General features: G+C 31.4%; 1 protein-coding gene across 2 annotated transcripts in view; it reads right to left on the bottom strand.

Moving 5' to 3' along the window:
- The window catches only part of SNTG2 (syntrophin gamma 2), a 628,864-nt gene that overhangs the window by 332,743 nt on the left and 281,388 nt on the right, over nucleotides 1–14,733 (bottom strand). For both annotated transcript variants that reach the window (XM_031951163.1, XM_031951164.1), the window contains 2 exons: nucleotides 2,995–3,038; nucleotides 2,847–2,888 (listed from right to left, as the gene is read on the bottom strand). In XM_031951163.1, the coding sequence (XP_031807023.1) occupies nucleotides 2,847–2,888; nucleotides 2,995–3,038 (86 nt within the window). The remainder of the gene's footprint in view (nucleotides 1–2,846; nucleotides 2,889–2,994; nucleotides 3,039–14,733) is intronic.

The raw sequence follows: 14,733 nt of genomic DNA, 5'->3' as shown, positions 1-14,733 counted from the left end.
TTCAGTGTGAGTCAACACTATGGTATGGAAAGCTAGACATTGAATATATATCCAGCCTTCATTGTTGTTGTCCATTTTTGTTCAAATCTGACTCTTCATTATTTTATTTGACATTTTCTTGGCAAAGCTATTATAGAGGTTTGTCATTTCCTTCTTCATCTTGTGCCAAAGTTCCCTTTTAATGTCATGACCCAGTTTCTGCAATTCCCCCATTATAACCTTTCCCTCTTAATGTTTGATGAGATAAAGGTCTACCTCAGTTGCTCTGCCCCAAAACCCCAGGCTATAATCATTCCCTCTTAAATGGTTGATGAGATGAAGGTTTTAAATCTTTAGGTTATAGACATTCCTTCTTAAGGTTTGACAAGATAAAGGTTTATCCATTTTAGATGTCATTAGAATATCAGTAACCCCCCTCCATTGTGTCATCCTAGGGGCCTCCCCCACCATTAGGTTATCCCCACCTAGGTACCTCCCCCATTATGTCACTGTTCTTATTATCCTATAAAAAAGCTTGCTGTCCCAATACTCAGGACTGGATTCTTTGAGATGATTGTCTTGTCCAGCCCTGGGACCAAGATCCATCTGGTCCCAGTATCTCTCTCCATTTAATAAACTATTGAATTGGTCTCTAACCTCTGTCTTGCTCAGTTTCTTTGGCATTACATCCATACAATTTTAAAGATGATAAAATTGAGATAAACAAGGTTAAATGAATTACCCAAATTTATACAGCTATTAAATATTTTAAGCTCAGATTAAGAAGATGAGTCTTCCTGACTACAAGGCTGACATTCTATCTACTACTTCACCTACATATCCTTTAACCTTCATTAGAAGAGGTATAATGTCTAGGGCTTAGGAGGTTTAAATATGGCAGTATTTTGCCATGGTCAGATCACATCAGCATCATTATGTTTGGTTCTAGATGCTTCTATTAAAGGAGAACATTTATTAAGTAGAAAGTATATATAGAAAATCAATTGCAATAGTAAATAGTCTAGAATTCACACCCAAAGAAACATTAGAACCTGAAAACAGATGTTTAGCCAGTAGAAGAGGATATATTTGAAGTATTATCTGTTGGAAGAAGATTGAAACATGTGCTATTAAGTCCTAAGGGTGGGGAAGTGAAAGGAATGACTATGACTTCAAAGGGGATTATCTAAAGTTTGACATAAGGACAAGGATTGTACCAATCTGGGCTAATAAACATGTATTAGATTTCATGGGGAGATAGTGGGTTCCTTCTCACTGAAGACAATACTACTGTACTTAGAGACAGACATAAGCTTTGTGGTGCCTTGGAGGTCATTAAGTCAAATCCCCTCATTTTAAATGAGAAGAAAGTGATTCAGAGAGTACTGATTTAAGAGGAATCCTTGATAACTTCAAGGTGGTCTAGATTTCCCCTGAAGCTTCTTTCAATTCTGAAGTTCTAAGATACTGGTAATAATTCCAGATGTTAGTACCTGTGTAACTTAAGCCAAATTACTTACTGACTTAGATCAGTTTCTTCAACTTTAAAATAAGTAAGATTGGACTAGAGGTTCTCAAAAATAATTTCCAATTCTAAATTTGTTTGACCCTATGAACCTGAAAACAGATTTGTTAAATGCTACCAGGTTTCTATTCATGTTGTATAGAAGCTAAGTTTCTCTTTATTTCTGATGGTATAGATATATAAGAATTACATTTTTTTTTTTTTTCAGAAAACAACATGTGCAGGCAAATTGTTAAAGTCTCTACTCCTGGGCCAGTTCAGTTGTAAAGGATTACTCATCATTTCCTAAAGCAATTCTTTTTTTCTGGATGAATGAATTTGATGGTACCTGTATTCATATATGAATTATTAATTTGTGCAACATTCAGGATTTCCAAGTACTCTGAATTCACTAACCTTAGGAAGGGGACATATGGCAGAAAACTAGAAATTGGAAAACTTGTTTCATTAGCATCATTGGTGACAATATTACTGATCTAATGAAAACACTGCAGTTTGTAATATGAACCCAAGCAAAAGCTATTTTTGCAACTACTTTTTAACTTTTCCCTATGGTTGCTGTATTCCCTGGCAAACACTATTTATTATTTCTAAACTAGCTTGTATTCTTGCTATCACCTAGTCTGATCCACTCCTTTTATAGACCAGGGAATTGAGACCTTCAAGTTCTATTGTTATCTGCAGAAATTCTTTGAGCACCAAAGCTTCTTGATAAATGTTTGTCAATAGAATGTAAATTCTTTGATGGAGTGACATTAATTTTTTTTCTTGGAATTCCCACATTTAAAAACATGTTTGGCCCACAAAGGAGCACTTGGATAAACAAGAGCCAAAGGGTAGTATCTCTGATCTAGAATACCTCACTTTTGAGTTCATGTTTAATCAGAAGATTTCAATCTTTAAAATAATCATCATGTTAGCATTCATTCTCCCATCTAATGGCTTATCCATGGAATAAACACTACATTCCTTAACGCTCAAATTGAGATAATAGCACAATCAATGCCTAGTAGATTTTGACTAGAAGCAGCTAGATACTTTTTATTACATAGCTCAAGTAAATGACTGCTCTTAATCCCACAAATTATGATAAAATGGGCCAATTTCCATTCTTTGAAAGATAAAGATTTCAAATAAAAAATTTGCATAAGCCAGTCAATAATATTTAACAATATAACAATAACAGTCACATTTCTTTATTCCAACTAGTTTTTGTAGCCATTTATTCTGTGTGTATTTTAGATCTTATTACTGAAAAATTCTAGAATGAATAAAGAATCCAAATAAAGGCATGATACAATACACGCTAAAAGATGGAAAATAAGAAATATGTGTAACTTACCACTTCTTCGTGGGTTGCTTTTTCTACATTAATGCCATTAACCTAGACAGATGACAGATTAGGACACATGAGTGTAAAATGAATACATATGAATTAAAATACAAAATACATGATACAATATTGAGGGCTGAATCCGAAACACACTGACCTGTATTACTGCATCTCCTATAAATAACATTCCTGTTTGGTCAGCTGTGGGGTCACAAAAGTGTCAAATGTTAAGAGAGTTATTTTTTAATAACAGCAGATTTTCTTAAGGCAATTGTTTAAAATATACTGTTTACATAAGTCAATTAAAATGTCTTTTCTTGTGAAAATTGCTAATAGTATAGCAATTACTAAGTACAACTAAATAGACTGCTACCAATTTTAAGCAAATTAAAAGTTACTTTCCAGGCACAGACAACTTATTTAATATAGAATGCAAATGTCACTTCTTACTAATGAAGGATTTAATCAAATTATGTGGAGATTCTGATTCACATTTTTCACTCAGCTGTCACAAAGAAAAATTTTAGAAGCTATTTTACTTTTTTTTCCTTTTCTTCCCCAAACAAATTCATAGAGATTGCTTTAATTAAAGGACCATGCCTGGGATTTTTTTGTTTTTAATTACAATGTGAATTTATTCTACTTTGCATTGTTTCCACTTAACTTTCCCTCCTTACAGATGAAGGTCTCTGCATACATTTAGGTAGGAGCCCTTAACCCTGAAATCCGTTTGTTTGTTTTTTTAATATGTTGATAACCAAGTGGGAAATTGACCTTTGTTTTTCCTTTTCGTTGGTTGCTTTTGACTAACACACATTAAAAAAAAACCAAAAAAAAAAAACCAGAAGATAGTTTTATTATATATACCACATTATAAAGACATTAAAATCATTTTTATCTATGATTAATTTGTCAATATATTTGGTTATATATGCATTACAACACAAATATGTTTAATTATTCTGTAATTTTATAATTTCAAGAATCTTCTTTGTTGAAGGGAAAGGGACCTGTATGTGCATGAATGTTTGTGGCAGCTCTCTTTGTAGTGGCTAGAAACTGGAAACTGAATGGATGCCCATCAGTTGGAGAATGGCTGAATAAATTGTGGTATATGAATATTATGGAATATTATTGTTCTGTAAGAAATGACCAACAGGATGATTTCAGAAAGGCCTGGAGAGACTTACACGAACTGATGCTGAGTGAAATGAGCAGGACCAGGAGATCATTATATACTTCAACAACAATACTAGATGATGACCAGTTCTGATGGATCAGGCCATCCTCAGCAACGAGATCAACCAAATCATTTCCAATGGAGCAGTAATGAACTGAACCAGCTACGCCCAGAGAAAGAACTCTGGGTGATGACTAAAAACCATTACATTGAACTCCCAATCCCTGCATTTTTGATTTCCTTCACAAGCTAATTGTACAATATTTCAGAATCTGATTCTTTTTGTACAGCAAAATAACGGTTTGGTCATGTATACTTATTGTGTATCTAATTTATATTTTAATATATTTAACATCTACTGGTCATCCTGCCATCTGGGGAAGGGGGCTGGGGGTAAGAGGTGAAAAATTAGAACAAGAGGTTTGACAATTGTTAATGCTGTAAAGTTACCCATGCATATAACCTGTAAATAAAAGGCTATTAAATAAAAAAAAAATCTTCTTTGTTGAATTCTCACTCATATTTGAATAGTATCTTAAGAGTAAAATCACTTTAAAATATTTTGAATCTAAATTATAACTTTTTAAAAATGCTAAGCATTTGTTAAGATGAAACTGCCTCAGAAAAGAATCCAAATAAAAGTGGCCTAATTTCCATGTGCTAATCAATAGATTTGATTACCATCTTTAAAATAAAGAAAAATAACATTTGGCAAATACATTTTGACTTACTATCTTTTTTCTGCCAAACTTTAAAAAAACTGCTTCAATATTTGTTGTCATTTAAAATTTTTCATGAGACTATGTCTATTTTGCATTTATAATTTCCCCAAAAAGCATCATATAATAATTTTAAATGGTCCCTAGGGTAGCATTATATAATAAATTTTGTTTAAATTTAAATGGTCCCTAGGGTAGCAAAAATCTATAAGCATAATGTAATATAATGATAAAACTAAAAAAAAACAATAACGCTTGATCTTAATAGTGACACTGATTTGAAGAGAGACTTATTTCTGAGTGCCAGCTCTGCCACAATCTAGCCATGTAAAATTAGGCAACATTTCTCAGTCTCAGTTTTCTCCTCTACAAAATGGAAATAAAATAACTCCTCACAGAATTGTCATGAGGATCAAGTAAGATAATATATGTAATATATGTAAATCTCTTTAAATCATGAGTATCTCCATGGAATCCTATGATTACATCATCTATATACAGCTTGAGACAAGACGCTCTGCCAAGTGGTTTTATTGCTCTTCAGTCAAACCCTCCACAATAATTTCCACTAAGGTATTTAAGCCTCCTCTCAGAGCAAGATAAATCTTTAATGACGAAATTCTCTTACTGATCCGAGAAAGAGTCTCATACCTAGCCTGATGCTTAGTGATGAGTTAGCAGCACAGGGTTTGATTTCTGCCTGAGGGAAACCAAAGAATGCATTGAATTCAGACTGTAACCTCTGGTCATAAACTATCCTTTTCCACTATAGAGATCTACAATCAAGGAAAGATATTCTTAGTATCTTAGTTAAGAAGATGAGATCATTTACACTTCAGATTTAATCCTTGGAGTGCACAGCTCTCTAAGACTGAAAGTTACAGAGAAGTTATTGAGTTACCTAGGAAGAGGGAGTTTCTTCATTAGAGTGCTCTCTAAACAAGTAGAATCAAAAAGTCACAGATCCAATTCCACTCAGGGAGACTACCCAAGGAGAAGGAGAAACTGAATCTTCTCATTTTAAAATTGCTGCTTCAGTATCACACACACACACACACACACACACACACACACACACACAACTATAAGAGTTCCTGCTCCCACAATGATGCTACAGCTACACCAATATTTTTTCTATCTCCAATATGCTATTATGGCTCCTAAGCTTACCAGTTATATTAATACATGCTGAATCTCTTAGTCTTGCCAATACAAATGGAAAACAACTTTCACTGTGAATACTTCTCGTACTCACATCTCTAGTGCAATGAGAACATATAAATATAAAGCAAAGCAATCATTCCATAATATCTGATGTTACTTTCATATTCCCAGTTCCCCATACTAATTTCCAGCCTAAATCACCTGTACTATCAACTGACATAAACTAGTCCTGAGACTTTTTTTGAAATTACTATCAGAGTAGATAGAACATCTAAATACTACTCACATCTTTATCTTAATGGAAATCATTGCATAGCTCTTTAGCTTCCTCCATCTAAGGAAAAATGAAGAGCAAATCTTTTAAATAATGACACATATGACACATCTATAACCTTCTTATCTCTTCAACCCCAAACTGTCCTGAATTACTAAAAGAAAACCATTCATATATATAAGCTGTTAATATTATTAAAAGTTTTAGGGTGGTATAACTTTGGTAAAATAGGCTCTAAGGTCCTAGAGGCTAAGCAATTATAAATTCATTTTAAAGAACCACTTTGAAAAATAAGTTCTAGATACATTGCTATAACAATTTTTTAATTATTTGAGTTTTCTCAAGCACTAAAATGAATATTGGTTTGTCACACTGCTTAGTTTGGTACCACTCTATCATTTTTAAAATTTCCTTCCAATATAGATAGTAAATGCACACTTAAATAAAAGATTAAATCTAACTTTAAAATGCCTAAAATTATAGGTAAAACAGGATGGAACACTGAGATTAAACTACTCATTTAATTGGAAAAAAAGAACTACATTCAAAGTTGATGTTATGTGAAATGTTACATGAAACAAGTACTTGTTTGTGTTATGTCTTATTTCTTCTGTCCAGTTTAATTCTGGTGTGTTCTATTGTTATTATTTATTATATTATATCCTCTTACATGAATGCCACAATATATTTGATCATACTATACTACACTATACAATGTTTTATACTATACTATATTGTTTTATTATACTAATTGACATAATACATATTTTATAATTTGAACTGTAAAAAAACTTATGTATTTATTATGTAAATAATAAATTACATATTGTCTTTATTATATGAATTATTTTGTTATTTTAACACAAAACAGGTGAGAATAAATTATATGGATGAACTATATGAATTCTTTCAGGTCACAGAGTTAAGCTTAATAGACTGAAAATCAAAATTTACTAAATGGACAATGGAAGACATCTTTATCATTTTCATGACAGATCCCAATCATGATACCTGTTTGGGATTCTTTATTTCTGCATTCAGTCATTATTCATTATCTGTATATGATGAAAGGAATTTTCTAGGAAACTAAATCTTTCACCTCTAAGCAGGATTTCTTATATTATTCTGATATTTTTGGCAGATCTTTTTTTTTTTTTTTTTTTTTTTTTTTTTTACAATTAATACCAATCAAGTTTTTTTTTAAACTAGTACATGATCACTTTCATTTGTACCAACTCTCTCTTGATTGCACAATAGTTTGTATGCATTTAGAAATTTAAGTGATATGAACAAAAATCAATACAGATGGAATATAGGAAATTGTCAAACGGGGAAAAAATTGTACTAAATATCATGCCTAAACGTTTGAAATCCAAGCTATAAATAAGAAAGTGACACAGATATTTAAAACCAAAAATGTTTCATCAGTAGATAAATGATCATAGTATAAAAACAATTTGCCAAAGTATTGTCACATACCAATGAAAATATGAAAATTTGTGCCAAATCAATTATAGTGATATAAATTCAAATTCAAATTAAATCAAGTTTCACCTCACATCATGCAAGTTGGCATATGTGAACAAAACATAATAATAATAATAATAATAATTTTGTAGGAACTTCAGTAAACCAAGCCGACCAATGCCCTATTGGTGAAATTATGAAAGGTCTGGCTCTTTTGGATAACAGATTGGATAAGGCAAGAAAACTGAACTACTCACATTCTCTAATCTAGTATTCCCAATACATGGCAGAAACCAAAAAGTGGTCAAAAAGTAAAAAAGATGACAAAATGGCAGAGTACTGAACCTGGTGTCAGGAAGATTCTTCCTAAATTCAAATCTGGCCTTTGACAATAGCTATACAACCCAGGCAAGTCACATAATCCTACTTGTCTCAGTTTACTCATCTGTAAAATGAGGTGGAGAAAGAAATGAGAAACCACTCCAATATCTTTATCAATCTGGTGAAGCTTATGGACTCACTTTCAATATAATGTTTTGACATAAAATAGAAGAGATGATTATAAAGGAAATACATTTTGGTAAATAAAATTATCTACATAAAGAGATAGACATGACAGATATATAGATATATGATATACATAGAAATAGATATATAGATATAGATGATATAAATATGGATATAAATAAACATGAATTTAGATTTTCAATTTGTGGGTTCCACATTATGAATTTGTCCCTGTTTTAGAGACCAAGTGAGAGTAGAGATTCCACTCTTTATATTTATCATTTATATAATGATATAATATCATTATATATAATATAATATATATATTATATAATAATAATAATATAATATATATATATATATAATATAAATATCATTAACATAGTACTGAGTATATTGATCTTGTAGCCACTAAAAGTGAATGACTGACTAGAAATATGGTGATGAATAATGAGTTTCCTTTCTTGTATATAGCTTATGATAATAAGGTATTCTATACATAGAATACATTTGTCTAAAGTTCTTTTGATTTTGTTACAAAATTTTAAATTGAAAAGGGAAGAGGGCAGGAAAAAATCTGCTAATAGAATTACTAAAACAGATATGAAAGAGAGAAGTAGGTATGAAATAGAGAATAACAAATGAATAAAAGTGTTTTAAAGCACCTTTCTTAAAGTCAGACACAATATTTGACACTCATGATAACAATACAAAATGGTATATTTATAACGCACATATTCTGCTTCAAATTTTTCTTTCTTTTGAATTGTCTTTTTTTTTTTTTTGAAATTGAGATTAAGTAACTTGCTCAGGGTCACACAACTAATAAGTATTAAGTGGCTTGGGTCCTCCTGAGTCGAGAACCAATGCTCTATCCACTGTCAAACCCAGCTGTCTCATGCTTAAAGATTTTAAAAGCATTTAATAACATTTATCTGTTACTCACAATAACCCTGGGAAGTAGATGCTTTTTTTATTCTTATTTTATAGATGAGAAAGAGTAGGTTAAGAGGAGCAAGTCACTTACCTAGCATTGTGAGTTAGATGGGATTTGAACTCACTTTTACAGTGGCCAAGAATAAGAAAACTTTAGGAGTGCTCTTCAAACCATACTTGGAGTATTTGTTTGATTTGGTTCACTAGGTTTAAGAACATTCAGTAGATAGAGATTATATTATTTGAATTGTACCTTTCACTAACTCTGTGATATAGATACTATTATTGCTCCCATTTTAGAGTTGAAACTTAAGTCTGGGAGAGGTTTTGTGAATTATACAAGATAATACTGCTAAATAAGAATATCAAGAAAAAATGCATTATTCCTTTTCCCATAATCTAGAAAATACTTTTTCAAATTTGGAAGTATGTATTACAAACTTTTAACAAGAAATAAAAATACAAACTAAGTAAGGAGACCATTTAATTTGTTCAATCAATGTAATTCCAAGGATGTTGAAAGAATTTAAAGATTATGAGTATGCAATCATCACTATGATATTTGGAAAATCTTGGAGAATGAGAGAGATGCACCACCAGAATATATAATTGTTGTCCCATTTTGATGAAAGAAGAGGGGGGTGAAGTTTTTAAAGTAAAAACTGAGAGTTGACACTACTTCCTAGGAAAAGAAAAGTGGTAGAGATATGGTTATAAGTATTTGGGGAAAAAAGCTAGAATCACTACATACCAGCAGAGTTTCATGAGCAGCACTGACAATAATTCATATCAGGGCTAGGCACTAGGCTGGTCATTTCATTCCTAAGATCAGGAAACTCCTCCTACAAACACAAGCCAGAATTTCTCTGTAACTTAGTGTCTTAGAGCAGAGGCTCTTAAACTTTTTGTGGTTTATAGATTCCTTTGTTAATCCATCATCTTAACTTGAATCATTATATTTTTGTTATTTGCAAACAAACTCAGATTTATTTTCTAATTCTTGCCTTTTCCTTTAGTGAAATTATTTCTTTTATATGAATTATTCTTTGACTCACCAATTATTTGGAATTAAGTTATTTAATTGCTAAGTTTTCTAAATTGATTACAAAATTTATTATGTTATGATAATTAAAGGATGTGCTAGTTCAGAGGCAATGTTTTGTAAACATCTTAGAAATATGGTCAGCCTATTTTCCATTCAGCAATTATCAGCTACCTATTTTATCTAACTTTTCTAAAATTCTAGTCAGTCTTATTATTTTTGTTTATCTGTTTAATTTTTCTCAGTCTGAAACATGCATATTCAAGTCACAAACTATTACAATTCTTTTGTCTCTTTCTCATTGTAAGTTTGTTGATTTTTCCTTTCCATATTTAGATTTTATGTCATTCAGTGCATACTAGTTTTGGTATTATTCCATCATCTTTGGTAACTTCAAATTTGATGTGGAGTTCCCATTTTTATCCTTTTTAATCAAATATATTTTTATTATTTTCATGTCTGAGATCATCATTCTATCATTTGTTCTTTTGAATTTGACTAAAGTATAATAAATTCTACTACTGTCCATCATCTTGACTTGAATCATTATATTTTTGGTATTTGTAAACAATTTACCAATGGAATCGGTTACCTAATCTATTGTGTCATCTTTAATTTGAAAGATGAATACAAATTGTTCACAATCAAAGTTATGATTGTTTATTCCCTCTATTAGGTCCCCTAATAATATTTTCTCTCTTTTACCTAACATCCCTTTACAAAGAAAAAGGTTGCAAAAGAGAATGAATAGGTGGTAAACCATGGTAAAATAATGATCTTTTTGTACTTCACTATCACCTCCTTCTGACTTTACCTAACTCCATAATTTCTTCTTGTGTTTTTTTTTTTTCATCCCTTTTAATTTCCCTTCACTAACCCAGCATCAAAATTTAGTTTATCTAATTGGGTTTATTCTCTTCATCATTCTAATATTTCTCTTAAATCCACTGTCTTCTCTCCTTGTTTATGTCTATTCTCCACTGTTTAATATATTTTTATATAAACCTTCTACAACTTATGTTTTTTTTCTTGTGTACCCAAAAACCAAGTTCCATATCTTTCTTACTTTCTTCTTTAGCTCATTCTACCACCATTCCTCTAGTTTTATTCTTTTCTCAAGACAATGGAAACAAAAGAAAGTAACCGTAGGGTCTAGTGTTTTTCTAACTTAAGACATATGGTGAACTTTGAAGACACTTTTATTCTAAAAGGACCTTTATACTCTCCAAAATTTGGAGAGTATATTGCCCCTTCCAATTGTTCCATTGTCTTTCTCTTTCTAGAATTTTCTTTATTTGTTTGCATTAAAAAGTTTTTATTCAATCCAGGTCTCTTTCCTTAGGAAAATTTGGAAGTTATTTTTTTATCATATTAAAGTTGTTTTTCCCTCTGTGTAATTATTTTGGCCATGGAAGGGCATCATATTATTGGTTGCAATTCTTTATCTTTTGCCATTTAAAATGTAGCGATTATATTCTTTCCTATAGGTTAGTTTTGCACTTTGTTCCATTTCTAACTCCTTCTCAAGCCTGTTTGATTATCAATGTTTTTTAGGTTCCTGCTACTGGTTTCTACCTCCTCTACTGTGTCTGAATTCAAAAGGTTGGCAGGCTTCTGGCATACCCTTCCATCAATTATCCAATGTAAGAGAAATATGTACTTATTCCATCTCTACCATGATCCTTGGGTATCTTATTCAGAGTGTGTTAGTTCACAGTCCCAAGTCCATTCTTAGCATTTTGGAGGTTTTCAATACAGAAAGCTTTCCCTGTCAGATCACTCCAGATTTCCCCATTCTTAGAAACAGAGAATTATAATCTTCAGCATCCTGAAAAACAAGTGCAATTTAGCAATTCAGTAAAATGAAAGTGCAAGTTTTGGCCCTTTTCATGTTCTTAGTCCTAGTTTATAATTCCATATTTCTATTATGTGCTTTCATTTTGGCTTTCTTTATCTCCATGTTCTAAGGGGTTAAAGTCTTTAACCGTCACTTGTTACAGAACAAGACATTTGATTGTTTTAAAGTGTTTTCTATTTTGATTTTCAAATTACTTACCACTTCAACTCCATCAAAGTATGGGAATCATACCTTTTCTTTGTTATGGAAAGTATGTTAAAGGATGCTTAAGCTGCAAATCAAAATTCTATACTTTTGCTTCTCACACCCAAACTGTACAGGAAATGATTAATAGTTATAGCTTTACAAAACTTCTGCTTTGAGTACTCTTAAATCAACCTAAGCAGATAGAGATCTTTCACATCTTCTAAAACCACCAGAAGAGAATGATTCTGGTTAATTTAATCTTCACTCTTAGTTTCAATAATCAATTGTCATATAGACCTGGTTAGTTGCATTTCATTCTAAATTCAAAATACTCTTTATGCAAAGAAAGAAAATGTGAAATAATAGACATAACTGTTAAGTTCAATAAGAAAGGGATATGATTTGTGTTGTAGGAAAAAGTTCATTGAGTTGAAAAGTGTAACACCAAATGGGACAAAGATATGAAATATCTAAAGTTCAAGGAAATAAGAAGACAAATGTAATCACCCATTCTTTTGTGCTAAAAGTATTACTGGGGCTGTCCCTGATTTATAAATAACATGCAAAGAAAGAAAAGAGAAAAATGACAACATTAAAAATGACAAAAATGTAAAACAGTGATAATGAACAAGGAGAAAATCTTAAATTGTAGTTCATACCTTACCTCCATCCAAAGAACTCATAAAAGATAATATTCTAGTATTACTGTTAGGTGGAGGGTGCTGCTGGGGGAGATAGCTCCCTATTCCAAAACCCCATCAGAAACAATAACAGTGACTTCTAGCAGAAGTATGGGACCATAGGAGTCATTTCTCCTTTCTTTTAATTATTAAAGTATTTTTTTTAATTTTCAAAACATGCATAGATAATTTTCAACATTCACTTTTACAAAACCTTGTGTTCCAAAATTTTTCCTCCCTTCCCTCTATCCCTTCCCCTAATGCGAAGTAATCCAATATATTTTAAACTGTGCCATTCTTCTATAACATTTCCACAGGTATCCATGCTGCACAAGAAAATTCAGATCAAAAAGGAGAAAAAGGAAAAAGAAAACAAAATACAAGAAAACAACAACAAAAAAATGGAAATCTTATGTTGTGATCCACTCAATATTCACAGTCCTTTCTCTGGATGCAGGTGGATCTCTTCATTACAAGATCATTGGAATTGGCCCAAATCAACTCATTGTTGAAAAGAGCCACATCCATCAGAATTGATCATTGTATAATTTTGTTGTTATACATGTACAATGATCTCCTGGTTCTATTCATTTCACTTAGAACCATTTCATCCAAGTCTCTCTGGACCACTGTAATCATCCTACTGACTGTTTCTTATAGAACAATAATATTCATAGCATTCATATACCTTAACTTTCCAAATGGTGGGCATCCACTTAGTTTTCAGTTTCTTGCCACAAAAAAAAGGTTATTACAAATATTTTTGCACATGTGGGTCCTGGCAGAATTATTTTCTTTTATAAACCTGAGTCAGATTCAAATTCATTACTTCCTGAAATCTAATCTTCTGTACAAGAGAGGGAATTATTAATTCTTTCAAAACAAAAAAGCTTTCAACCTGAGAAAAGCATTTTCTAAACCAGCAACAAATTTGACAGGTGGCTAGTTTGAAATTCCAATTTCAACAGTTTCTGAGTTCTAGAGTTCTAGATCCCAGAGTTTCTGGAGGGAGACTTGCTGGTACAATATTTCCTCTGGAGAAAAAAAAAAAAAAATTCATAGGATTCCTTTGCAGTATCTGACTTCAAAGACAAAACTCCAAGTCATTTTTTAAACCTAAAAAAGCTCAGTGAAATTCTTGCTGAAAATAAGCAAATTGAATCAGAAGTTGGAGGCCATTAAATTTATATTTATCTGGAGCCAGTGAAGCAACATCTGGTCATTTCTAGTGGGACAACAGCTAGATGAAGCTTGAAGTTAAGGTCATTTGGAACAGAGATAAGAAATTGGCATTCCTGTAACATCAAAGGTTTAAGTTACTCCTTTTTAAAATTCACTTTCTTTTTTTACTTTTTGTTTCTGTTAATACATTTAAACATATGTGTTTATTTTGAATTAATTCTTTTCTTTGGTTGACTATTAAGGTTGCAAAAAAATATAGAAAAGATCTGACTTTCCCCATGATTATAAAGTTTGGATTATTTTTGGTAGTTACAAATAAGGGAAAAAATGAAGATTTAAGAAGAGGAAAGGATCTGAATCTAGGTGTTGCTTTAGGCAGATTAGTCTAGTGTGAATGCACTCTTAGCTCAACCATTTTGGAAAACAACTAGAATTAAACATTCCCTTTGAACCATTTATACCACTACTAATTCCAAGGGGATCAAAGGAAGAGGAAAATTTCCACCTTCTTTTTATTTAGGGAATATTAATAGGGAATATTTAAGAATATCCACACATATGCTTGCTCACTGATCCTCTAAAATCTATACAGAGACATAAAGGAATTTTATTTATCTCATATTAAAAACTTCATATTTATCTCATATTAAAACTTTATTATTGTGTCATACAAAATTAGGAACATTCTGAATACAAAAAAA

Source organism: Sarcophilus harrisii, chromosome 2 (assembly GCF_902635505.1).
Source record: "Sarcophilus harrisii chromosome 2, mSarHar1.11, whole genome shotgun sequence".
NCBI lineage: Eukaryota > Metazoa > Chordata > Mammalia > Dasyuromorphia > Dasyuridae > Sarcophilus > Sarcophilus harrisii.
This window is presented reverse-complemented; position numbering and strand designations above follow the sequence as displayed.